Genomic DNA, 25,271 nt, shown 5'->3' with positions numbered 1-25,271 from the left:
CAGGACCAATGAAAGATCAACCAGAGTGTAGAAGACAACAAACTGTGCAAGTGCAAATATAAATAAATAGCAATAAGTAATGAGAGCATGAGACAAAGAGTCCTTAAAGTGAGATTGTTGGTTGTGGAAACATCTCAATGATGGGACGAGTGAGTGCAGTTATCCCCTTCTATTCAAGGGACTGATGGTTCTTGAACCTGGTGGTGCAAGTCCTGAGGCTCTTGTATCTTCTATCCGATGGCAAGAAGAGAGCATCTCCTGTATGGTGTGGATCTCTGATGGATGCTGCTTTCTTATGATAACGTTTCATGTAGATGTTCTCACTGGTGGGGAGGGCTTTACCTGTGATGTACTGGGCTGAACCCACTATCTTTTGTAGTTTTTTCTTCAAGTCACTTTTGACCATAACTGCTATGTTCAGTATGTAGTTAAAATGAGATGTTTTTCAGGACCATGGTGTTACATGACACAGTACAAAGACTAGACTGAACTATGTAAAAAATAACACAGAGGAAAAAAAAAATCAACTACACTAGACTACAGACCTACCCAGGACTGCATAAAGTGCACAAAACAGTGCAGGCATTACAATAAATCATAAACAGGACAATAGGGTAGTAAGGTGTCAGTCCAGGCTCTGGGTATTGAGGAGACTGATAGCTTGGGGGAAGAAACTGTTACATAGTCTGGTCGTGAGAGCCTGAATGCTTCAGTGCCTTTTCCCAGATGGCAGGAGGGAGAAGAATTTGTATGAGGGGTGTGTGGCGTCCTTCATAATGCTGTTTGCTTTGTCATGAAAAACGACTGTAATGGTGGGAAGAGAGACCCCAATGATCTTCTCAGCTGACCTCACTATCCGCTGCAGGGTCTTGCGATCTGAGATGGTGCAATTTCCGAACCAGGCAGTGATGCAGCTGCTCAGGATGCTCTCAATACAACCCCTGTAGAATGTGATGAGGATGGGGGGGGGGGGGGGGGGGGAAGATGGACTTTCCTCAGCCTTCGCAGAAAGTAGAGACACTGCTGGGCTTTCTTTGCTGTGGAGCACTGATGTTTCCATACTAGGCCGTGATGCAGCCAGTCAATATTCTCTCCACTACACATCTATAGAGGTTAGTCAAAGTTTTAGATGTCATGCCGAATCTCTAAAGAAGTAGAGAAGCTGCTGTGCTTTCTTTGCAATCACGCTGATGTGCTGGACCTCTGAATAGTAACACCCAGGAATTTAAAGTTACTAACCCCCTCTGTTACCAGGACCAGACATGGCCCAAGTGCGGAGTGAGGGACACTGAAGCAGGTTGATAGTTCCCAGACTTTAATACGAACAGTGTTTAAAGGGAATATAAACAATAAACGCAAGGCCAAACTAAAACTCACAAGGGGAAAACAAAGGCTACACTGCGGCTGAAAAGAACATCTAAACACTGAAGGAATACGGCTAGTCTTCAGAGTCAGTTGACTTGAAAGTCCAATACCTCAGGGAAGGCCGAATGCAGAACAGCAGCAAAGCTTTGCTGTGCTCTGTCCAAGTCTCGACGACGACAAGCATGGAGTTAAATCCTACCACGATTAAATAATAATTAACTGACACATGAAAGCTCACAAGCACTTTTGCCGTATCCACTGTGCTGCCGAATCTGTGGTTGTGACACCCTCCTTACTAACTCTGAACCTCTGATGAGGACTGGCTTGTGGACCTCTGGTTTCTCTTTCCTGACGTTCCTTGGTCTTGCTGACATTGAATGAGAAGCTGTTGTTATGACACCACTCAGCCAGATTTTCAATCTCCCTCCTGTATACTGATACATCACCTACCAGAAAAATGACAATTTTGCTCTCTAGTCCACCACCATTAACAGAATGAAAATTTGGGGGGGTGGGGAAGGAGGACAGCTAGAAAGTGATCGGTGGAGCCAGGTGGGAGGGAAAGATAAAGGGCAGGAGAGGAAGGAATTTGATAGGAGAGGAGAGCTGATCATAGCAGAAACAGAAAAAGGAGGAGACCCAGGGGAAGTGATAGGCAGGCGAGAAGAGGTAAAAGGCCAGAGAGGGGAACAGAAGAGGGGCGGGGGAGGGATTATTTTTTTACCAGAAGGAGAAACCGACGTTCAAGCCATCAGGTTGGAGGCTACCCAGACGCAGTATAAGCTGTTACTCCTCCAGCCTGAGGGTGGCCTCATCTTGACACAAGAGGAGGCCGTGGACCCATATGTTGGAACGGGAACGGGAATTAAAATGTTTTGCTACGGGCAAGTTTCGCTTTTGGCGGATGGAATGGAGGTGCTTGAGGAAGCGGTATCCCAATTTTCCAGCTTGTATTTCCTTCTTCCATTCATGGCAGAAGAAAGGTACAAAGGTGGAAAATAGGAATCTACCTGCAGTACGTCCTGATGATGGGTTGCAGTCTGAAGATTTATCTTTATACTCCTTTCCATCGATGCTCCCTGACTTGTTGCTCTGGATTTCCAGCATCTGCAGAAACTCTTGTGTTTATTATTTACTGCTCGTTCTGCCTTTGTTTTTCACTCATTCAGCTGAAAACATTCCTTGTGTTTTTAATTAAACAGGTGGATGGTTCCTTGGTCACCATTTCCATGTACTTGGCTGGGTCAGAGGAGCTGTACCACAAGATCCAATACTGGCCTCTCCAATGGGGTAAGTTCAATATTTGTGCAGTAGTTCCAGCTCTATGGGTAAACAAGTTTGTTTGACTGAGGTGGGATGTTATCCCAAAAATGTTTGGTAATGTTGCAATTTCTCTTGTCCTGAGCTGTTTTGAGCCACTGACATTAAAACCCCTCAATACCCACATCCTCTGTCAAAACAATCGCCTCTGTCGGGAGCCACATACACAAATGTCGGAGGAACTCAGCAGGTCAGACGGCATCTACGGAGGAAAGAAGTTGTTGAAGTTTTGGTATGAGAGCCTTCATCAGGACTGGAAGGGAAGGAGGGGGGTAGAAACCAGAATAAGAAAGAGATAGGAGGGGAGAGAAGTACAAGTTAGGGAGGAGGTGGGATGATGTGAGAAGTTGGGAGGTGATAGGGCTGAAGAAGAGGGAATCTGATAAGAGAGGACAGTGGACCCTGGGAGAAAGGGAAGGAAGTGAGGAACCAGGGGGAGCTAATGTGAAGTTCATGAGGGTGAGGGAGGTGAAGGGAACAGGTAAGAGGGGATAAACAAAAACAGGTGTGGGGGTTGCATGGGTAAACAGAGGCTAATTGTTACCCAGAAGGTTGAGAGATTGGTGTTCATACCATTATGTTGGAGAGTACCCCGACAGACATGAAGTGTTGCCTCTCAATGGTAGAGGATGTCATAGGCAGACATGTCAGTGTGGCGGTGGAGGTCAAGTTGAAATGGGTAACCACCAGGAGATCCTGGCTGTTGTAGTGGACAGAGTGGAGGTGCTTAACGAATTGATCCCCCAACCTGTGCTGGGTCTCACCGTCGTAGAGGAAGCTACACCAAGCGCGTCTGATACAATAGATGACCTCGACTGGCAAATGAAGTGTCACCTCACCTGGAAGGACTGTTAGGGTCTTGAATGAGGTGAAGGGGGAGGTGTAGGGACTAGTGTATTACTTGCCATGCTTGCAGGGATAAGAGAGATGAGTGGACAAGGGAGTCATGTGGATGGAGATCCCTATGTTTCTTCAGATACATAAGGAGTAAAAGAGAGGCGAGAGTTGATATTGGACCATTGGAAAACAATGCTGGAGAGGTAGTAATGGGGGATGAAGAATTGGCAGATGAACAGAGTAAGTATCTTGCATCAGTCTTCACTGTGGAAGACAATAGCTGTATGCTGGAAGTCCGAGAGTATCAGTGGGCAGGAGTGTGTGAAGTTGCCATTACTAGGAAGAAGGTTCTCGGGAAACTGAATGGTCTGAAGGTAGGTAAGTCACCTGGACCAGATGGTGTACACCCCAGGGTTCTGACAGAAGTGGCTGAAGAGATTGTAGAGGCATTAGTAATGATCTTTTAAGAATCAGTACAGTCTGGAATGGTTCCAGAGGACTGGAAAATTGTCACTGTCACTCCACTCTTCAAGAATGGAGAACAGTAGAAGAAAGGAAATTGTACACCAGTTAGTCTGACTTCAGTGGTTGGGACAACGTTGGAGTCGATTGTTAAGGATGTGGTTTCAGGATACTTGGAGGGACGTGATAAAACAGGCCGTAGTCAGCATGGTTTCTTCAAGGGAAATTCCTGCCCGACAAATCTGCTGGGATTCTTTGAACAAGTAACAATCAGGATAGACAAAGGAGAATGTTGTGTACTTAGATTTTCAGAAGGCCTTTAACGAGGTGCCACACTTGAGGCTGCTTAACAAGCTACGAGCCCATGGTATTACAGGAAAGATTCTAGCATGGATAAGGCACTGGGTGATTGGCAGGAGGCAAAGAGTGGGAATAAAGGGAGCCATTTCTGGTTGGCTGCCAGTGACTAGTGGTGTTCCACAGGGGTCTGTGTTGGGACCATTCCTTTTTACTTTATATGTCAATGACTTGGATGATGGAATTGATGGCTTTGTTACAAAGTTTGTAGACAATGCAGAGACAGGTGGAGGGGCAGGTCATTTTGAGGAAGTAGAGAGGCTACACAAAGAAGTGGCAGATGGAATACAGGATCGAGAAGTGTATAGTCATGCACTGTGGTAGAAGAAATAAAAGGATAGACTATTTTCTAAATGGAGAGAAAATTCAGAAAATCCAAGGTGCATAAGGGCTTGGGAGTTCTTGTGCAGGATTCCCTAAAGGTTAATTTTCAGATTGAGTCAGTGAAGAGGAAGGCAAGTGCAATGTTAGCATTCATTTCAGGGGACTAGAATACAAAAGCAAGGATGCAATGTTGAAGCTTTATAAAGCACTGGTGAGGCCTCACTTGGAGTATTTTGACTGTTTTGAGCCCCATACCTAAGAAAGGGTGCACTGACATCGGAGAGGGTGCAAAGGAGGTTCATGAAAACGATTCCTGGATTGTACGGTTTGTCATATGAAGAGTGTATGATGGCTCTGGGCCTGTATTCACTGGAATTCAGAAGAATGGAGTGTGACCTCATTGAAACCTTTCAAATGTTGAAAGGCCTCGATAAAGTGGATGTGGAGAGGACCAGAGGACACAGCCTCAGAATAGATGGATGTTCTTTTAGAATGGAGATGAGGAGGAATTTCTTAATCAAAGAGTGGTGAATCTGGGATTTGTTGCTGTTGGCAGCTGTGGCAGCTGTCTTTAGGTACACTTAAAGCAGAGGTTGATAGGTTCTTGATTAGGCAGGGCATGAAGGGACATGGGGAGAAGGCAAGTGATTGGGGCTGAGAGGGAAAATGGATCAGCCATGATGAAATGGCAGAGCAGACTCGATGGGCCAAATGGCCTAATTTATTCCTACATCTTATGTTCTCACAGAAAGCCGGTGGGAGAGGAGATGAGGGGTGCAGTGGGAAAGATATGGTTGGTGGTAGGATACTGCTGGAGATGGCAGAAGTTGTGGAAAATAATATACAGAGTAGAATATGGAAGCTCGTGGGGTGGTAGATAAGGAACTGTTATGTCAGGAGGAGGTATGGGTAGATGTGTAGGAAATGGAGGAAACGCAGATGTTCCTCTGTCAGAAGGAGAGGTTGCAAGTGGGAACTGGAGTCGCCCCTACTGAGCAGAGCCGGGGTGCTGGGTCCCAACAGACCCAAGCTCCATTCTCATTGACCCCAGGTTAGTTGTTAATTGTACTGGGACTAATAAGGTCACCACCTCTGGGGAAATAAAAAGACTTCCAAGATTAATTTCTGACCATTGGTGCATGGAACAGTGAATTCACAAAGTGCCTGTTACAGACCAATCCCACTCCCCCCTCCCTTCTCACATCCTTTAATAAGATATCAGGATAATCAACCTGTGCCTCACTATCTCTGTCTTCTAATATTCATTCTAGATGCTTTAATATCTCAGTTTCATACACCGTCCCTCTCTCCCCACACAGTTTAACTCACTCTTGAACTCTGTAATATCTTGTTCAATATAACCCTACTTTAATGACTCTCCACACAGCCATGGCTCACCTGGGCAGTACAAATATCGATGTCAGGTTCCGATTTACTCCATGCTTAACACCTTCATTCCTACAGTTCTGATCAAAAAAGCTGCAGAACCTGGCCTCTGTACCTCCCCTGCAACTGGAGCTTCAACTTCCTATCTGAAAGACCACAATCTGTGCAGATTGGAAATAACATCTCCTCCTCATTGACAATCACAACGAACCCACCACTCGACTCTCCCTACATCCATGACTGTGTGGCTCGGCAGAGCTCAAATGCCATCTGTAAGTTTGCTGATGGTACAACCTTTATTGGCAGAATCTCAGATGGTGACGGGAGGGTGTACAGGAGTGAGATATACCAGCTAGTTAGGACTGGGGTCACAGCAACGATCTTGCACTCAATGTCAGTAAGACCGAAGAACTGATAGTGGGCTTCAGAAGGGGTGAGATGAGGGAACACATATCAGACCTCATAGAGGGATCAGAAGTGGAGAGAGTGAGCAATCTCAAGTTTCTGGGTGTCAAGATCTCTGAGAACCTAACCTAGTTCCAACATATTGAGTCAGCTATAAAGAAGGCAAGACAGCGGCTAAATTTCACTAGGAGTTTGAGGAGCTTTGCTTTGTAGGAGCTTTGGTTTGTCACCTACAACACTCAAGCTTCTGCAGATTTACCATGGAGAGCGTTCTGACTGGCTGCATCGCTTTCTGGTACAGTGGATCGAAATAAGTTGCAGAAAGTTGTAAGAATAGTCAGCTCCATCATGGGTATCAACCTCTGGATTAACTAAGACAGCTTCAAGGAGTGGTGCCTCTGGAAAGTGGTGTCCATCGTTAAGTACCCCTGCCACCCAGAGTGATTCCAGCCACTCTTCTCATTGTTACCCCCGAGGAGGGGGTACAGGAGCCTGAAGACACACACTCAACGATTCAGGAACAGCTTCTTCCCCTCTGCCGTCACGGAGAAGGTACAGGAGCCTGAAGACACACACTCAACGATTCAGGAACAGCTTCTTCCCCTCTGCCATCAGGGAGGAGGTACAGGAGCCTGAAGGCACACACTCAGCGATTCAGGAACAGCTTCTTCCCCTCTGCCATCAGGGAGGGGGTACAGGAGCCTGAAGACACACACTCAATGATTCAAGAGCAGCTTCTTCCCCTCTGCCATCCGATTTCTGAATGGATACTGAGCCCATGAACACTACCTCATTACTTTTTTAAAAATTTCTGTCTTTGCACTGCTCATTTTAACTTAACTATTTAATATACACATACAGTACATAAATGCAAGGGGTGATTGATATGTTCGTGGCCTAAGGTAGAAGGTGTCAATTTTAGAAAACCTAGCACATTTATTTTTCAACACAGTCCCCTCCTACATTTACACACTTAGTCCAGTGGTTGTGGAGCATACGGATCCTGGACCTCCAGAAAGTGTCCACAGATGGATGATTGATGAGTTCGGGCCTAAGGTAGAAGGAGATGAGTTATTAGCTTCAAACGTTCTGCATAATCACTCAAAGAGTTGAACTGCATGTAAATATAACGAGAGCTGTATAACTCATCTCCTTCTACCCTAGGCCACAAATTTATCAATCACCCCTTCTGTGGACACTTTCTGAAGGTCCAAGATCCATATGCTCCAAAACCGCTGGACTAAGTGAGTAAATGTAGAAGGGGACTATGTTGAAAAATAAATGCGCTAGGTTTTCTAGTAAAATTGACTCCTTCTATCTTAGGCCACAAACATATTAATCACCCCTCGTCCTGTAATTCAGATTGTTTTCTACATTAGTCATGTATTGCACTTTACTGCTGCCGCAAAGTTAACAAATTTCACAGCACATGCCGGTGATATTAAACCTGATTCTGATTCTGTTCTTTACCCCCTTACGGCCCAAATATATATTATACATATACAAACTTTGTACATTATATCCCCTTACGGTCCATATATATATTATACATATACAAACTTTGTACATTATATCCCCTTACGGCCCATATAAGTTATATTCTCCTCCTTCCCTGCAGCTTTTATCATTACGTTCACCCTCTCCCATTCTCAATTCCTCCATCTCCGCCATGTCTGTTATCAGGAGGAGGCACTCCAGTGCCGAAAATCTGAGATGTCCTTCTCCAAAGAATGGGGTTTCCCTTCCACTACCACTGACGCTGCCCCCACCTGCATCTCCTCCATTTTCCACACATCCTCATGCCACCATAACAGGAATAGGGTTCCCTTTGGCCTTATCTACAACTCCACAAGCCTCTGTATCCAGCACATAATTCTCTGTAAATACTGCCTTCTACAATAGGATTCTCCCTCTAAGCACATCTTCCCCTTTCCTGTCTATCAGAGAAATAGGGAGGTAGTGCCCAGGGGGTCATGGACCATTCAGAAATGTTTAGGGTGGGTCTTTAAACTCTTTCTTTATCAATCTTTTTATTAGTTAAATAAAAAAAATACATATATATATAAAAACAAGGAGAATTATCACAAATATCTATATCAATAACAGTTTGAATAAAAGGAACATTATCAAGATCAAACGTAGTATTAATCTAATAGTATATAATAAAGAGAAAGATAATTGATTCTCCTCTTATCCATAAAAAGAAAAATAAGATGAAGGATCTTTTATAATTGACATGTACAGAAACAAAAACCCCAAAACACAAGAAAAAACAAAAAAAAAGAAGAAAAGAGAACTGGGTAGAAACATAGAAACATAGAAAATAGGTGCAGGAGTAGGCCATTCGGCCCTTCGAGCCTGCACCGCCATTCAGTATGATCATGGCTGATCATCCAACTCAGAACCCTGTACCTGCTTTCTCTCCATACCCCCGATCCCTTTAGCCACAAGGGCCATATCTAACTTCCTCTTAAATATAGCCAATGAACTGGCCTCAACTGTTTCCGGTGGCAGAGAATTCCACAGATTCACCACTCTCTGTGTGAAGAAGCTTTTCCTCGTCTCGGTCCTAAAAGGCTTCCCCTTTATCCTAAACTGTGACCCCTCGTTCTGGACTTCCCCAACATTTGAAACAATCTTCCTGCATCTAGCCTGTCCAATCCCTTTAGAATTTTATACGTTTCATTAAGATCCCCCCTCAGTCTTCTAAATTCCAGTGTGTATAAGCCTAGTCGATCCAGTCTTTCTTCATATGAAAGTCCTGCCATCCCAGGAATCAATCTGATGAACCTTCTCTGTACTCCCTCTATGGCAAGAATATCTTTCCTCAGATTAGGGGACCAAAAATGCACACAATATTCTAGGTGCAGTCTCACCAAGGCCTTGTACAACTGCAGTAGAACCTCCCTGCTCCTGTACTCAAATCCTTTTGCTATGAATGCCAACATACCATTTGCCTTTTTCAAGTATGTCCACCTTCAATGACTGGTGTACAATGACACCCAGGTCTCGTTGCATCTCCCCTTTTCCTAATCGGCCACTGTTCAGATAATAATCTGTTTTCCTGTTCTTGCAACCAAAGCGGATAACCTCACATTTATCCACATTAAATTGCATCTGCCATGAATTTGCCCACTCACCTAACCTATCCAAGTCACCCTGCATCCTCTTAGCGTCCTCCTCACACCTTACACAGCTGCCCAGCTTCGTGTCATCTGCAAACTTGGAGATGCTGCATTTAATTCCCTCGTCTAAATCATTAATATATATTGTAAACAATAGACAACAGACAATAGGTGCAGAAGTAGACCATTCGGCCCCTCGAGTCTGCACCACCATTCTGAGATCATGGCTGATCATTCACTATCAATACCCAGTCCCTGCCTTGTCCCCATATCCCTTGATTCCCCTATCCATCAGATAACTATCTAGCTCCTTCTTGAAAACATCCAGAGAATTGGCCTCCACCGTCTTCCGAGGCAGTGCATTCCACACCTCCACAACTCTCTGGGAGAAGAAGTTTTTCCTCAACTCTGTTTTAAATAACTGACCTCTTATTCTCAATCCATGCCCTCTGGTACTGGACTCTCCCAACATCTGGAACATATTTCCTGCCTCAATCCTATCAAATCCTTAAATTATCTTAAACGTTTCAATCAGATCCCCTCTCAATCTCCTCAATTCTAGTGTGTACAAGCCCACTCTCTCCAATCTCTCTGTGTAAGATAGCCCTGCCATCCCAGGAATCAACCTAGTGAATCTATGCTGCACTTCCTCAATTGCCAGAATGTCCTTCCTTAAACCTGGAGACCAAAACTGTACACAATATTCCAGGTGTGGTCTCACCAGGGCCCTATACAAATGCAAAAGGACATCCTTGCTCTTGTATTCAATTCCCCTTGTAACAAAGGCCAACATTCCATTTGCCCTCTTCACTGCCTGTTGCACTTGCTCATTCACCTTCATTGACTGGTGAACTAGGACTCCTAGGTCTCTTTGCATTTCTCCCTTACCTAACTCGACACCGTTCAGACAATACTCTGCCCTCTTGTTCCTGCTTCCAAAGTGGATAACTTCACATTTATTTACACTGAATGACATCTGCCAAGTACCTGCCCACTCATCCAGCCTATCCAAGTCTCCCTGTATTCTCCTAACGTCCTCTTCGCATGTAACACTGCCACCCAGTTTAGTATCATCAGCAAACTTGCTGATATAGTTTTCAATGCCCTCATCTAAATCGTTGACATAAATCGTAAAGAGCTGTGGTCCCAATACAGAGCCCTGTGGTACCCCACTAGTCACCTCCAGCCAGTCCGAGAAACACCCATTCACTGCTACCCTTTGCTTTCTATCTGCCAACCAGTTTTCTATCCATGTTGAAACCCTGCCCCCAATGCCATGAGCTCTGATTTTACTCACCAATCTCCTATGTGGCACCTTATCGAATGCCTTCTGAAAATCTAGGTACACTACATCCACTGGCTTACCCTCGTCTAACATCCTTGTTACACCCTCAAAAAACTCCAACAGATTAGTCAAGCATGATTTGCCCTTGGTAAATCCATGCTGGCTCGGCCTAATCCTATTACTGCCATCAAGATATGCCACTATTTCGTCCTTAATAATGGACTCAAGCATCTTCCCCACGACTGACGTTAGGCTAACAGGGTGATAGTTCTCCGTTTTCTCCTTCCCTTCCTTCTTGAAAAGTGGGATAACATTAGCCACTCTTCAATCTTCAGGAACTGATCCCGAATCTAAGGAACATTGGAAAATGATTACCAATGCATCCGCAATTTCCTGAGCCACCTCTTTTAGAACCCTCGGATGCAGACCATCTGGACCCGGGGATTTATTAGCCTTCAGTCCTACCAGTCTACTCATCACAGTTTCTTTCCTAATGTCAATCTGTTTCAATTCCTCTGATATCTTATGACCCTGGCCCATCCATACATCTGGGAGATTGCTTGTGTCCTCCCTGGTGAAGACAGATCTAAAGTACGCATTAAATTCTGTTGTCATTTCCCTGTTTCCCATAACAATTTCTCCCAATTCATTCTTCAAGGGGCCAACATTGTTCTTAACTATCTTTTCTCTTCACGTAGCTAAAAAAGCTTTTGCTATCCCCTTTTATATTCCTGGCTAGACTGAGCTCAAACCTGATTTTTTCTCTCCGTATTGCTTTTTTAGTTAAGATCTGCTGTTCCTTAAAACTTTCCCAATCATCTGTATTCCCACTCATCTTAGCCCTGTCATACTTCTTTTTCTTCAATGCTATACAATCTCTGACTTCCTTTGTCAACCACTGTGGCGCCTTCCCCCTCTTTGAATCCTTCCTTCTCATTGGAATGAACTGCTTTTGCATCTTTTGTATTATCCCCAAGAATATCTGCCACTGCTGATCCACTGTCTTTCCTACCAGGGCATCCGCCCATTTAACTTTGGCCAGCTCTTCCCTCATGGCTCCGTAGTCTCCTTTATTTAATTGCAACACTGACACCTCTGATCTGCCCTTATCCCTCTCAAATTGTAGATAAAAACTTATCATGTTATGATCACTACTTCCTAATGGCTCCTTTACTTCAAGATCACTTATCAATTCCTGTTCATTACACATCACCAAGTCCAAAATAGCCTCGTTCCTGGTTGGCTCAAGCACAAGCTGTTCCAAAAATACATCCCTTAGACACTCCACAAACTCCCTATCCTGGGGTCCAGCACCTACCTGATTGTCCCAGTCCACCTGCATGTTGAAATCTCCCATAATGACTGCATTACCTTTAGCACATGCCAATGTTAACTCCCTAATCAACCCAATATCCACGCTACTGCTTGGGGGCCTGTACACAACACCCATTAGGGTCTTTTTACCCTTACTGTTCCTCAGCTCAATCCACACAGACTCTACTTCCCCTGTTCCTAAGTCACCCCTTGCTAAGGACTAAATCTCATTCCTCACCAACAGGGCCACCCCACCCCCTCTTCCCATATTTCTGTCTCTACGATAGCATGTATACCCTGGTACACTCAATTTCCAGGCCTGATCCCCTTGCAGCCACGTCTCCGTTATCCCAACAATATCGTAGTTCCCCATTTTCATCTGAGCTTCAAGCTCATCGGTCTTATTTTTGACACTACGCGCATTCAAGTATAGAATTCTTAGCCCATTCCTCCTCTCTTTGTTTAAAACACTGTCTATTGTACCTAACCCAGCTCCTTGAACTTCCATTGGGCTAATTGCACCTTGAATTTTAATGACCTTCTCAAGATCACCCAAACCTTCTACACATTTAACCCCATGCTCCTTCTGACCAACCCTCTGTACATGTAACTTTTCCAACACATGTTCTGTCTCACCTTTCTCCTTTACACAATTAATATTTGGGAAGCGTGTATTCCCCACCTGTCCCTTATCCTTCATCATATCATCTTCTCTCATATTCTGGATCCCTGCCCCCTGCACATCTAGTTTAAACCCCCCCCGAGCAGCACTGGCAAACATTCCTGCAAGAATGTTAGTACCCCTCCAGTTCAGATGTAGACCGTCCCTTCGAAACAGATCCCAACTTCCCTGGAACAAAGACCAATTATCCAAAAACCTGAACCCTTCCTTCTTGCACTATGCTCTCAGCCTCGTATTAATGTGCATAATCATTCTATTCTTCGCCTCACTCGCACGTGGCACAGGTAGCAATCCCGAGATTGTCACCCTGGAGGTCCTGCCTTTCAGCTTCACTCCTAACTCCCTGAACTCTCTAAGCAGGACCCCCTCACTCACCTTACCTACATCGTTGGTCCCTACATGGACCACTACATCTGGGTTCATGCCCTCATTCTCAAGAATAGCCTGCACCCGATCTGAGATGTCCTGGACCCTGGCACCAGGGAGGCAACATACCACCCGAGACTCCCAATCTGCCCCACAAAATCTCCTATCTGCCCCCCTGACTATAGAATCCCCTAAAACTATCACTCTCTTCTCTTCTCTCCTCCCTTTCCTAGTTGAGGGTTCAACCTCTGTACCAGAGGCAGGACCACTACAACTCATTCCTGGTAGGTCATCCCCATCAACAGTATCCAGTACGGTATACTTATTGTTAATGGGAATGGCCGCAGGGGTGCTCTGCTCTCTCTGCCTGCTCCCCCTGCATCTCTGGACCGTCACCCATCTGCCTACTTCTTGGATTTTTGGTGTGACTACCTCCTGATAACTCCTATCTATCTCTGCCTCTGCCTCCCGAATGATCCGTAGTCCATCCAGCTCCCACTCCAACTCCCTAACTCGGGCTGATAGGAGCTGCAGCTGGGCGCACCTCTTGCAGGTGTGGTCATCAGGGACAACTGTGTTGACCCTGACTTCCCACATACTGCATACGGAGCACACCACTGCTCTGACTGTCTCCCCCATACCTGAACTGGATTGATAGAATAAGTCTAAAAAGCACCTAGCGACCTTACCTTCTTCCCCTCAGCGAGCAATCACACAGGCTTACCGAAGTCCCCTTACGCCGAAGCCCACTTAGCCAAAGCCCAGGACTCTGCTCTGCTGCCCGATCTGAAAAGAAGTCCTGCCTTTTCACTCGCGCCTGCGCAGTTCCCCCTCCTCCACAGGTATTGACCAGGTAGGCTTAAATCCTACCTACAACGATCGAATTCTCTGAGATCCCAGCTGAATCACAAGCTGTAACTTCCTCTCGATTCCTCTCTGCACTGAGCCTTGCAGTACCCCACTAGCCACTGCCTGACATTCTGAAAAGGTCCCGTTTACTCCCACTCTTTGCTTCCTGTCTGCCAACCAATTCTCTATCCACATCAATACCATACCTCCAATACCGTGTGCTTTAAGTTTGCACACTAATTTCCTGTGTGGGACCTTGTCAAAAGCCTTCTGTAAATCTAAATATACCACATCCACTGGTTCTTCCCTATCCACTCTACTAGTTAGATCTTCAAAAAATTCTATAAGATTTGTCAGACATGATTTTCCTTTCACAAATCCATGCTGACTTTGTCCGATGATTTCACCTCTTTCCAAATGTGCTGTTAACACATCTTTGATAACCGACTCTAGCATTTTCCCCACCACTGATGTCAGACTAACCGGTCTGTAATTCCCCGGTTTCTCTCTCCCTCCTTTTTTAAAAAGTGGGGTTACATTAGTCACCCTCCAATCCTCAGGAACTAATCCAGAATCTAAGGAATTTTAAAAAAATTATCACTAATGCATCCACTATTTCTTGGGCTACTTCCTTAAGCACTCTGGGATGCAGACCATCTGGCCCTGGGGATTTATCTGCCTTTAATCCCTTCAATTTACCTAACACCAATTCCCTACTAACATGTATTTCCCTCAGTACCTCCATCTCACTAGACCCTCGGTCCCTTACTACTTCCGGAAGATTATTTATGTCCTCCTTAGTGAAGACAGAACCAAAGTAGTTATTCAATTGGTCTGCCATGTCTTTGTTCCCTATGATCAATTCACCTTTTTCTGATTGTAAAGGACCTACATTTGTCTTGACCAATCTTTTTCTTTTCACGTATCTATAAAAGCTTTTACAGTCAGTTTTTATGTTCCCTGCCAGCTTTCTCTCATAATCTTTTTTCCCTTTCCTAATTAAGTCCTTTGTCCTCCTCTGCTGGTCTCTGAATTTCTCCCAGTCCTCAGGTGTGCCGCTTTTTTTTGCTAATTTATATGTTTCTTCTTTGGACTTGATACTATCCCTAATTTCCCTTGTCAGCCATGGGTGCACTACCTTCCCTGGTTTATTCTTTTGCCAAACTGGGATGAACAATTGTTGTAGTTCATCCATGCGATCCTTAAATGCTTGCCATTGCATATCCACCGTCAACCCTTTAAGTATCATTTGCCAGTCTATCTTAGCTAATTCATGTCTCATACCTTCAAAGTTACTCTTCTTTAAGTTTAGAACCTTTGTTTCTGAATTAACTATGTCACTCTCCATCTTAATGAAGAATTCCGCCATATTATGGTCACTCTTACCCAAGGGGCCTCGCATGACAAGATTGCTAACTAACCCTTCCTCATTGCTCAATACCCAATCTAGAATGGCCTACTCTCTAGTTGGGCAGCTCAAACTGAGAGTGAAAGCAAAAAAAAAAACAAGGAAAAACTTTCTGATCAAATCCAAAACTTCAAAAAAGGTAACTGGAAGGGTCGCTAAGTTTCCTCAAATTTAGAGGCTGTATCAAATGTCTGACTTCTTATTTTCTCTAAACTTAAACAGGACATAATGGAGGTAAGCCAATGAATAACGGTAGGTGGATTAGTGTGGGTTTTTAAACTCTTGTACCTCCTCCCCGATAGTGGTAATGGGCAGACAACATGCTCTGATTGATGCAGGTTCTTAATGATGAATGCGCTTTCTTGAAGATGGTGGGGAGGGTTGTGTCCATGATCGAAGTAGCTGGGTTTACAGTAGCTGGGTTTACACCTCTCTGAATCTTCTTGTTTGGAAGCACCAATGCTGTTGAATGTAAAATCCTACAAAGTAGCAGATATGGCCCAGTCCGTCACAGATAAAACCCTCCCAACCACTGAGCACATCTATACGAAACGTTGTCGCAGGAAAGCGGCATCCGTCATCAGGGACCACCACCACCCAAGCTCTTTTCTCACTGCCGCCATCAGGTAGAAGGTACAGGAGCCTCAGGACTCACACCACCAGGTTCAGGAACAATTACTACCCCTCAACCATCAGGCTTTAGAACCAAAGGGGATAACTTCAACTAACTTCATCACTGAAATGTTCCCACAACCAATGGATTCACTTTCAAGTACTCTTCTTATTATGTTCTCAATATGTATTGCTTATTGTTTAATTATTATTGTTTCTTCTTTTTGTATTTGCATAGTTTGTTGTCTTCTTCACTCTGGTTGAATACCCAAGTTGTGCAGTCTTTCACTGATTCTTTTATGCCTGTTATTCTATAAATTTTTTGAGTATGCCCACAAGAAAATGAATCTCAGGGTTGTATATGATGATATATATATACTTTGATAATAAAGTTTACTTTGAACTTTGATCCAGTGCATTGGTGCCTCTTCGCAAGTGGTGATGCAGCCACTCAGAAAACTCTTCACAGTTTCTCTGTAGAAATTTGCTAGAGTCCTTGATGTGTCACATCTCCTCAAATTCTTGATGAATTATAGCCTCCATCATGATTACATTACACAGATAAAACCCTCCCAACCACTGAGCACATCTATACGAAACGTTGTCGCAGGAAAGCGGCATCCGTCATCAGGGACCACCACCACCCAAGCTCTTTTCTCGCTGCTGCCATCAGGTAGAAGGTACAAGAGCCTCAGGACTCACACCAAGGCCCAGGATAGATCCTCTGAGATGTTGACCCTAAGGAAGTTGAACTACTCATTCTTTCCAACACTGACCCCTCAATGAGGATTGGTGTGTGTTCTCCCAACTTCCCCTTCCTGAAGTCCACTATCCTTTTTAAATTCCCCCAGTATATTTCTTCCCTCACTTCATGCTCAGATCCTTTAATATACTTCGCAACTGATGTAGCCTTCTCCCTTTTTCACAACAGAATCTCCCAGACCTTTGAAAAATAAATTAATCAGCTTTAAATAAGGGATTTAATTGCATGTGAATAAGGAATTTATTTGCACCCTGGTGTATATGACAATCATCGTCCCCATCATTATGTGCCATGTCATTATATGGGTGATTATTGTCCATGACTATGATTGTTCTCGGCAAATGTCTTCTATAGAAGTGTTTTGCCATTGTCTCCTTGTCTGGGCAGTGCCTTTACAAGATGGGTGATGCCAGTCATTATCAATACTCTTCAGAGATTGTCTGTCTCCTGTCAGTGGTCGCCTAACCAGGACTTGTGATAGGTACCAACTGCTCGTATGACCATCCACCATCTGCTCCCTTGCCTTCTCATGGCCCTGATCGGGGGGCTAAGGTGGGTGCTACACCTTGCCCAAGGGTGACCTGCAGGCTAGCGGAGGGAAGAAATGTCTTAGGCCTCCACACCACTACCAATATAAGACAATAAACTAGTCTAATCTGCTCTTGTGATGTGCCCCATCATTGACCATATTTACATGAAACAGCATCCATCATCAAGGACCCCCACCATCCAGACCATGCTCTCTTCACACTGCTATCATCGAGCAGGAGGTACAGGAACCCAAGGTGCCACACTACCAGCTTTATGAACAGTTATTACCTTACAACTGTCAGAGTTCAAATTAAACTTATTATCAAAATTCTTATATGACACCATATACAACCCTGAGATTCACTTTCTTGTGGGCAATCACAGTAAATCCACAAAACATAAGTGAATCAAGGAAAGACTGCCCCCTAAAGGACAGACAAAGAACCGACGTGCAAAAGACATCAAACAGTGCAATATAAAATAATAATAATAATTAATAATAAATAAAGAAGCAATAAGTATTGAGAACTGTAATGAGTTCTTTGGGCCTCAGAGTGTTGGGCTGCGAAGTTTTCAGAGCACAAGCACCTGAATGGGTTCATTGTTGTTTATCTACAGTCATTAATCACCAAGAGTTCTTTTGTGTTTTTCTTGGGTGATTTGCTCTTTGTAATGCGGTCTCCTAGTGCCTTTCATTTAACTTGTTCAGTTTATTTTGATGGGTTCAGGGATTCTGTGTTACTCGTATTATTTAAGCAGGTGCCCAGTTAGCGCTAATCGCAGGGTCCTGGTTTTGAGAACGTTGCTTCTCACAGTGTTGTTTGGTCAGGCCACTGATGTTCTTCTGGGATTATTATGAATAGACTCTCATCACCATTTATACGTCAAGGGTCTGTCTTCCCTCTGCACTTGAATTCTGATGTTGCCGGTGCAGAGAACATGACATGAAGAGTCCTTGAAAGTGATCATAATTTGTGGGAACATTTCAGTGATGGGGCAAGTGAGGTTGAGTGAAGTTATCCCCATTGGTTCAAGAGCCCGATGTTTGAGGGGTGATAACTGTACCTGAACCTGGTGGTGTGGGTCCTGAGGCTCCCATACCTTCGTCCTGATGGCAGCAGTGGGAAGAGAGCACGACCTGGGTTCAGAATCCTGAACCAGCCTGGATAACTTCACTCATCACAACTCTGAACTGTTTCTAAGACCTGCAGACTCACTTCTGAGCAACTTCTACAATTCACATATTCTCAGCATTTTTTATTTGCACAGTTTGTTTTCTTCTGCATATTGGTTGTATGTCAGTTTTTTGTAAATTCTACTGTATTTCTTTGTTTTTCCTGTGAGTTCCTGCAAGAAAGCGAATCTCAAGGTAGTATATAGCAATATACATATATACACTTTGATAATAAATTTACTTTGAACTTCGAACTTTGAAGTGGACAATTGGAATCTTGCATTACTCGTACACATCACCAGGGGTCAGTCATAGCTCCAGAAATTGCAGTATATAAATTATACACTCCATTATCTGATTAAAATAACTTAATTTAGTTTTCAAAAAAAATTTGGGCATCCCACAAGGAGATTTGTTGAGCAATCCTTGTTGAACATGAACTGCTTCCTATAGTTCTAATCCTGCCTTACACTCCAGGTTACTTGTAGGTCTGATATAGAACGTAATTAATGGACGAGGGAAGATTATGTTCATTAGGTGGACTGCAGTGGTTAGAGAGATCAGGAAAATTGGTTTAAATCTATGCTTTGAAAGCAGCTACAGCCTGTTCTGATGTAACATGACTTTCTACAATGCAAAGTTTCTTAGGAAAGTAATCCCATTATAACAAATCTACTTGTACTCTCTCCCACGCTCCTGTTGTGAATTGTATGTGTCCGTTACTGAGGAACTGATGCACCATCAATAACTCTCGGAGACGTGAGGCGAGATATAGGCTTTTATTCGCAGCAAGAGATCCCCACACGACATCCTGGAGGAGCAGTGCCTCCAATCGCCTTTATACCGGGGTCTGTGGGAGGAGCCACAGGAGCAGTCAGCAGAGGGGCGTGTCCAGACAGGTATATGTAGTTCGCCACAGGAACACTAAAACTGATTGTATCCACACACTGCTCCCACTAGGTCCTCTCGCCTCACTGTTCCCATCTGCCCACCCTACCTCCTGTATTTGGTTCCATGCTCTACCTTCGTTTCCTGTCAGATTCCACCATCTCCAGCCCCTTGTCACCTCCACCTATCACCTCCTGGTTTCTGTATCTGATTCTGCCCTTCCCTCTTTCATCTGCCTAAAAACCCGACTCCACCTACTGCCCACCGTCTCTTCCCCTCATCTCTTTGAACTGTCTCTCTCCCGTCTACCTGTCAGTCCACGTGAAGGATCTTGACCTGGAGCGTTGACTGTCCATCTCCCTCCACAGATGATGCCTGACCCACTGAGTTCCCCCAGCATCCTGTTTACTGACCGATAACAATTTACTCCTGTAACCGCTGCATCCAGCAGGTCACAGTGTGTGAGTCTGAATGAGAACATTAGAAATGGATCAGGCAAACCACAGGGGCTGTTGCACCTGCTGTCATTCAATAAGGTGATGACAATTCAGATCCTGGTCTCTGTAATTCTGTCGAGCCAATATGCGGAGCCACAGCACCCCCAGGACTCTGGGTTGGAGAATTCCAAAAAGCAACAATCCTCAGTAAAACCGTTCTTCCTCATATCAGTCTTAAATGAGCATCCCTTATCCTGAAATACTGTCTCCAGCCTAATTTACTAAACCAGGAAAAAATATCTCAGTTGAGTTTGTTGTTACGTGCTGGAGTGAGGTGAGGTACAGGCCGAAGCCGTTCTTTTCGTCAAGGAGCAATGGCCAATACGTTAAAGATGGGTGGGGGAAAGTTTAGAGGAAGAAGATTAAATCGGCTTACCTTTGTCACGTGTACATTGAAGCATCGAAACATATAGTGAGATGTGTCCTTTGCGTCAAATCGGATCAGTGAGGAACAATGTTCTCTTTAACTTTTTTTTACAGCTGCATAGACCAACCATTGCACTGGGCATTGGACACAGCACTTTAAATGTTTTTTTTTTACGATTAAAAAAAGTCAGAACATAGAAATTTTCACATCAGGCAAACATAAGCTACAACTCATGACACCGGTAAACATTGTCAGGCAGTCAAAACAACTGACAAGGCACAATGGCGAAAGTAAAATGTTTTGACTAGATGGCATCAGCGTTCAGCAGACAGGCAGGTTCTGACTTCTATTCTGAGTTTATTGTTACAATTTGAGTTTTTTTGTTATTCTGCACTAGTCTACAGGTCATCCTTGAGTGAAGTGTAGCATCTGCTTAACCACCGCTCCCCCCACCCTCAATCAAGGTCATGTGAAACCATGGGAGCAGGTGGTGGATGAGCAGCCGGTGCATTTTATAAGTCCTGGCGATGCGACCACTGACGCCAGGCAGACAATCTCTGAAGAGTATTGATCATGGCTGGGGTCACCCATCTTGTAAAGACACTGCCCAGAAAAAGACAATGGCAAACTGCTTCTGTAGAAAAATTTGCCAAGAACAATCATGGTCATGGTCACCTACGTCACACAGCACGGCACATAATGATGTTGATACCCCTCATTAAAATTGTGTCTTTTTGTTTTGCACTAAGACCTTGATTTTGCAATGTCATTGTTTTTCTCTCTCTTTACTGCCTCATACTTCCAGTAGAAGTGGTAGAAGCAGGTTCGATTTTTGTCATTTAAAGTAAAATTGGATAGGTATATGGACAGGAAAGGAATGGAGGGTTATGGGCTGAGTGCAGGTCGGTGGGACTAGGTGAGAGTACATGTTCGGCACAGACAAGAAGGGCCGAGATGGCCTGTTTCTGTGCTGCAATTGTTATATGGTTATATAATTTATGGATAACACTGGACAATAAAGATTTAGCTTCATGAATACTTTTGGGTGTATTTTTATGGGTTATGGCTGCTGATCATGAAAATCACCATGAAATTTCCCTATCACACCCCATTTTTAAAAGTTATCTATATTCGTTACTTCAAGTCAGAATAACTGATGCCAAGGTTAAGGACGGCATTTTTGTTGGTCCCCAAATCAAACAGGTCATCAATGACAGGCAATTTAAAGAACTTCTAATGGGAGCGGAGAAAATCGCATGGAAGGCATTCGAGGATGCTGTTGAAAATTTTCTTGGCAACTACAGAGCAGCAAACTATGTCCAGCTGATTGACAACATGCTTCAAGCATACAAAACCATGAAATGCACCATGTTACTGAAGATTCATTTCCTGCATTCCCATTTGGACTTCTCCCCTGCAAGTCCTGGCATTGTCAGTGACGAGCATGGTGAAAGGTTCCACTGAGACATTGCGGTTATGGAGAAACAGTATCAGAGGCTGTTGGAATCCATCCATGCTGACTGATTATTGTTGGACACTTAAGTGAGAAGCCTCAGATACCGAGTACAAAAGAAGATCATCAACAAAACACTTTTAACTCAGTTGAACTGCTGCAAAGTGTCAGCCCCGTTACACCATTAAATGCGTTATGTTCAGTAAAAGTTTTAGTTCTTGTTTCTCCAAATTCCTACATGATACAAGTCGTCTGAAATTATACGCAAACAGGAGGAAATCTGCAGATGCTGGAAATTCCACCAGCATTTTGCGTGTGTCGTCTGAATTTATATCTGTGTTCGACTTCAAGCAGTCTATCGCAAACAGAAAAAAATTCTAAGGAAGCAAAACTTCTGGAAAAGAAATTGCTGTGCAGTGTAACTTGCATGTTGTCGGCACCTAAGTGACTGTGATGCTGTTGCAAGGAATATTTTTGTTGCACCTGTACCTCACTGTACTTGTACACTTGAACCTACCTTTTTGTTCAAGGTTTTCGACACCCGCCCTAATATCTCCTGTACCAAACAGCGTTAGGTAGTGCTCTAGTGTAACACTCCCCGTCTGCTTTTCGGTGCTAAAGATGCCAAGGAGATGAAAACAGCTGTTGTTATCCACTGATGAGATTACAATGTGTATTCTGGAGTTAGGGTATCTGGCAAATATTAATTTCAACAGCAGCCATCCTTCAGATTGGAACGTGCTTGCAGATTGAATTGAAACCCCAGCTCAGAACAATGGTCTTCCTGGAACTGGAGACCACCTGGAGTGTCTGCATGAGTGCGACAGGAGAGAGTCAATGCAGACTAGCATTCATCCTGGGTAACACACACAAAATGCTGGAGGAACTCAGCAGGCCAGGCAGCATCTATGGGGAAAAAAGTACAGTCAACGTTTCAGGCCGAGACCCTTGGGTGCCTGGAGTGTGAGTGTGAAGAAAGAGGTAAATAAATAAACAGGCATTCGTTAGTCTCGAGAACCTTGGAAAGGTTCCAGGGCGTGGGCCTGGGCAGGGTTGTATGGGAGACCGGCAGTTGCCCATGCTGCTAGTCTCCCCTCTCCACGCCACCGATGTTGTCCAAGGGAAGGGCACTAGGACCCATACAGCTTGGCACCACTGCCGTCACAGAGCAATGTGTGGTTAAGTACCTTGCGCAAAGACACAACACGCCGTCTTAACTGAGGCTCGAACTAGTGACCTTCAGATCACTAGACCGACACCTTAGCCACTTGGCCACGTGCCAATATGAAGAAGGAGGTGTTTGAAAATTATCTGTAATTCAAAGGAAGCATAGATACATTGTAACAGAATTGTCCTGCTGTTATCATGTAATAATGGGTCACGCAGGCCTCTTCTTCAAAGATTGCCTTGAATATGGAGCCTTTTCTCATTTTTGTCGAATAGAAGCTTCTATATCCACTCATATCGGTGTCTTTCTGGTGACTTTTTTCACAGTTACAACACAGCCCATTGCAAACTCACAGAGCTATCAATTCAAATACGTTACTGCTCATTAAGTTGCTGATGTTGTTCAGAGATTCCTTCATCATGACAGTAGCTTCCTCTCGGTTTTCACTACTGTCTGCCAAGCTAGTTCCGGTGGAGACTCAGGAATACCGTCGCACTCAGATGCAGAAGGATTCTTCATTGCTGTTTCCGTAACAATTTTGTTTTACCAGCCAGGGTTGTTGGCCCTGAACTGAACCCCCGAACCTGGATGACCAGTGGACCACTCTTAGTCTGGCCTCTACCCTTTGACCTGTTTGGCGTGGGCGACCCTACCAAGAGCCAAAGCATAAAGACTTGACTCCAGTCTACGTAGCTCTCCAGGTCATTGAGGCACGGCAGGGTTGTGGTTCCTCTAGGACGATCAATCCGTGGGAACTGAAAGGCAGAATTGGGCTGGCGATTTCAGAGCTTGGGGGTGGGTTGTGTCGGGACGAGGTTAGAATGTGTCAGTTCAAGTGTTGTGGCTGCCTCTCTGATTACGGCAAACTGAACAGAATCAACACATTGGTAGCCAGCATGGGACCATTTAAATCTTCAAATTGGTTCCCATTGGGATTGAGGTGTCAAGAATTAGAGTAGCCACATCCTTTGCTGTTCCATCATGTAATTATTTGCAGGCGTTGTGGTTAGTTTGAAGTTGTTGCTGGGACTGGAATCTCACAGCAGCCCATTAAGCTCAAAATCTGGTGACCCATTAGCCAAGATTGCAGTGCACGTTGTGAGGACCTGTCCCAGTGGGTGACAGCAGAGTTGACTGCCCCTCCACTGCCCTCCCCGCACAGCTGATATGCTCCTGCTTCTGTGATTGACAGCTATCTCAGCCTCACAGCTAAGTCCATCACGGGCAAAGTCTGCCCCCTACTGAGTACATTCACAAGGAGCGCTACTGCCACGAGAAAGCAGTGTCCATCATCAAAGATCTCCACCACCCAGGCCATGCCCTCTTCTTGTTAGTACTGTACCATCAGGCAGAAGGTAGAATAGCCTTGGGTCCCACACCACCAGGTTCAGGGACAGTTACTACCCTACAAACATCAGGTTCTTGAACAACACTGTGGCCCAGCCTAACTCGAAAGTCCATTTCAGAGTGAGCCACCTGGAGTCACAAACACAGTCCAACGTGAAGGTCCCCCATCACCCAGGACATGACCTCTTGTTGGGCCTCCTCCACATTGGTGAGACCCGTTGTAAACTGGGGTACCACTTCATCGAGCACTTCCACACCATCCGCCACAAGCAGGGTTTCTCAGTGACCAAACATTTTAATTCCGATTCCCGTTCCTGTTCCAATGTGTCGATACATAGCCTCCTCTTGTGCCAAGATGAGGCCACCCTCAGGGTGGAGGAGCAACACCATATATTCTGTCTGGAAAGCCTCCAGCCAGATGGCATGAATATTGATATCTCCTTCTGATAAAACTATTACACCCTCCCCATTCCCTACTCTAACATCTTACCTCTTCTCACCTGCATATTGCTTCCCCTTGGGTCCTCTCCTCCTTCCCTTTCTCCTATAGTCCACTCTCCTCTCATATCGGATTCTTTCTTCTCCAGCCCTTGACCTTTCCCCACCCACCCGACTTCACCTATCGCCTTCTTTCCCCCTCCCACCACCTTTTTACTCTGACACGCTCCCCCTTCCTTCTCAGTCCCTGAAGAAGGTCCTCGGCCCGAAATGTCAACTGTTTACTCTTTTCCATAGCTTCTGCCTGACCTGCTGGGTTTCTCCAGTATGTTACATGGGTTGCTTTGGGTTTCCAGCGTCTGCAGACCTTCTCATGTTTGGGAGGTGCAGAAGCCAGAAGACACGTACTCAATGTTTTAGAAACAGCTTCTTCCCCACCGCTATCACATCTCTGAACCGACAATGAGCTCAAGTACAACAACTCACTTCTTTTTGCTACCTTTTTGCACTATTCACTTAATTTTATATACATATAGTGCTGTACAGAA

The 25,271-nt window shown here is 44.6% G+C and overlaps 1 protein-coding gene across 2 annotated transcripts in view; it reads left to right on the top strand.

The window, feature by feature from the left end:
* Nucleotides 1-25,271, top strand: part of LOC132382980 (uncharacterized) — an 86,535-nt gene that overhangs the window by 27,832 nt on the left and 33,432 nt on the right. Inside the window, exons 3-4 of one of the 2 annotated variants that reach the window (XR_009508513.1) lie at nt 2,568-2,655; nt 21,521-22,122. Coding sequence is in view for 1 of the 2 variants with exons in the window: in XM_059953626.1 (XP_059809609.1) it covers nt 2,568-2,655 (88 nt within the window). In the remaining variant the exon portion in view is untranslated. Of the gene's footprint in view, nt 1-2,567; nt 2,656-21,520; nt 22,123-25,271 lie in introns of those variants that run through there. The other variant, XM_059953626.1, reaches the window with a different exon arrangement.

The sequence above is a fragment of the Hypanus sabinus genome, chromosome 29 (assembly GCF_030144855.1).
Source record: "Hypanus sabinus isolate sHypSab1 chromosome 29, sHypSab1.hap1, whole genome shotgun sequence".
NCBI lineage: Eukaryota > Metazoa > Chordata > Chondrichthyes > Myliobatiformes > Dasyatidae > Hypanus > Hypanus sabinus.
Note: the sequence above shows the minus strand (reverse complement) of the source record. Positions and strands in the feature narration are given on the sequence as shown.